Source organism: Gekko japonicus, unplaced genomic scaffold, assembly GCF_001447785.1.
Source record: "Gekko japonicus isolate JY-2015 unplaced genomic scaffold, Gekko_japonicus_V1.1 scaffold3847, whole genome shotgun sequence".
In the NCBI taxonomy this organism is placed as follows: Eukaryota; Metazoa; Chordata; class Lepidosauria; order Squamata; family Gekkonidae; genus Gekko; species Gekko japonicus.
The window spans coordinates 105847-107334 of NW_015160341.1; the positions used below are offsets into that span (position 1 = coordinate 105847).

General features: G+C 51.1%; 1 protein-coding gene across 1 annotated transcript in view; it reads right to left on the reverse strand.

Annotated features, from left to right (window-relative positions):
- LOC107115619 (zinc finger protein 777-like) overlaps nt 1–1488 on the reverse strand; it is a gene marked incomplete at its 5' end in the record, with an annotated part of 24381 nt that overhangs the window by 11333 nt on the left and 11560 nt on the right. The window contains one exon of the mRNA XM_015417359.1: nt 513–626. Within this exon, the coding sequence (XP_015272845.1) occupies nt 513–626 (114 nt within the window). The remainder of the gene's footprint in view (nt 1–512; nt 627–1488) is intronic.

Sequence of the window (1488 nt, forward strand, 5' to 3'; positions counted from 1 at the left end):
GACCTGTTAACTCAGCAGTGGGAAAAGAGTTAAGCCTAGCAAGAGTGAAAACACGTCTATAACTAGGTATTTTTAGGGATCTAGTATATGGAGGAAGAGATTCCGGAGGAGGAATACCCAAGGCAAGAGTGGACCATACATGTCTTGCTTGAGCCAAAGGACTAGCCCGATCAAGATTAATCACCTTCATTCTGGTCTGCTTTAGGGCTTCCTGATAAGTCAAATTATTCCATACTGTTGGAGGAAAGCCCAATGACTCAAGTCTAGCATCTAGATACCTTTCCCAGCTAGAAGCAGGACCCTGGTCGCACAAGCCGTCGGGTGGCAAGAACGGCATCCATGAAACAACACGGAAGCAATGTGGACTGGGCCGAGCTGACCTTAAAACAATCCCACGGCCTCTGGGCCTCTGTTGCTGACTTCACCCCAGCCCTCCCCCAAGCATGAGTCTGCCGAACGACCCTTACAGCAACCGGCTCCATCCCACCCCACCCCCCAACAACACCACCCACCTGCCGTGGGATCGGGGAGGCTGCCTTGTTCTTCCGAGTCCTGCTCGTCCCCCAGACACGAGTCCGCACCGGGCTCCGACTGGGATAAGACCCCCGGCTTAGAAATTGCATAGTCTGTTGGAGGAAGAGAAACAAAGTGCCACCAGATCAGAATCACTGCCCGAAACCCCACTGCCCCACATCCCCATGAGTCCAAGCTGGCGCAGCTGCATTTGGACAACAGAGCTTTCAGTAGGTTGCAATCGATCCCCCCAAAACCTCTGTAGGAAACGGAGGCTAGAAACAAGAAACCCAGCAGGGCCAGTCCGAGGCAGTGTTCCCTCTAAGATGAGTTAGTGTGAGCCAGCTCACAGTTTTTTAGCCTCTGGCTCACACATTTTTGTCTCGGCTCAGGAAGGATGGCTCCAGAGAAAACTAATTTATGCAGTAGCCAAATTGCTTGTGCACAACTTTAATGCCAGGAGCTCACAAAGTAGAATTTTGGCTCACAAGCAGTGTTCCCTCTAAGCTGAGTTAGTGTGAGCCAGCTCACAGTCTTTTAGCCTCTGGCTCACACATTTTTGTCTTAGCTCAGGAAGGATGGGGCTCCAGAGCAAACTAATATATGCAGTAGCCAAATCGCTTGCTCACACAACTTTAATGCCAGGAGCTCACAAAGTAGAATTTTGGCTCACAAGCAGTGTTCCCTCTAAGCTGAGTTAGTGTGAGCTAGCTCACAGTCTTTTAGCCTCCGGCTCACACACTTGTCTTAGCTCAGGAAGGAGGGCTCCAGAGCAAACTAACTGATGCAGTAACCAAATCGCTTGCTCACACAACTTTAATGCCGGTAGCTCACAAAGTAGAATTTTTGCTCACAAGACTCCACAGCTCCGAGGTACTGTGCTGCCCCAAGCAAAGATACCCCATCCCCACATTGGCTTGGCTGCAGTGCACACCCAAGAAGCAGTGCCGGTCACCCTCGGAGCTGCTGCTGATC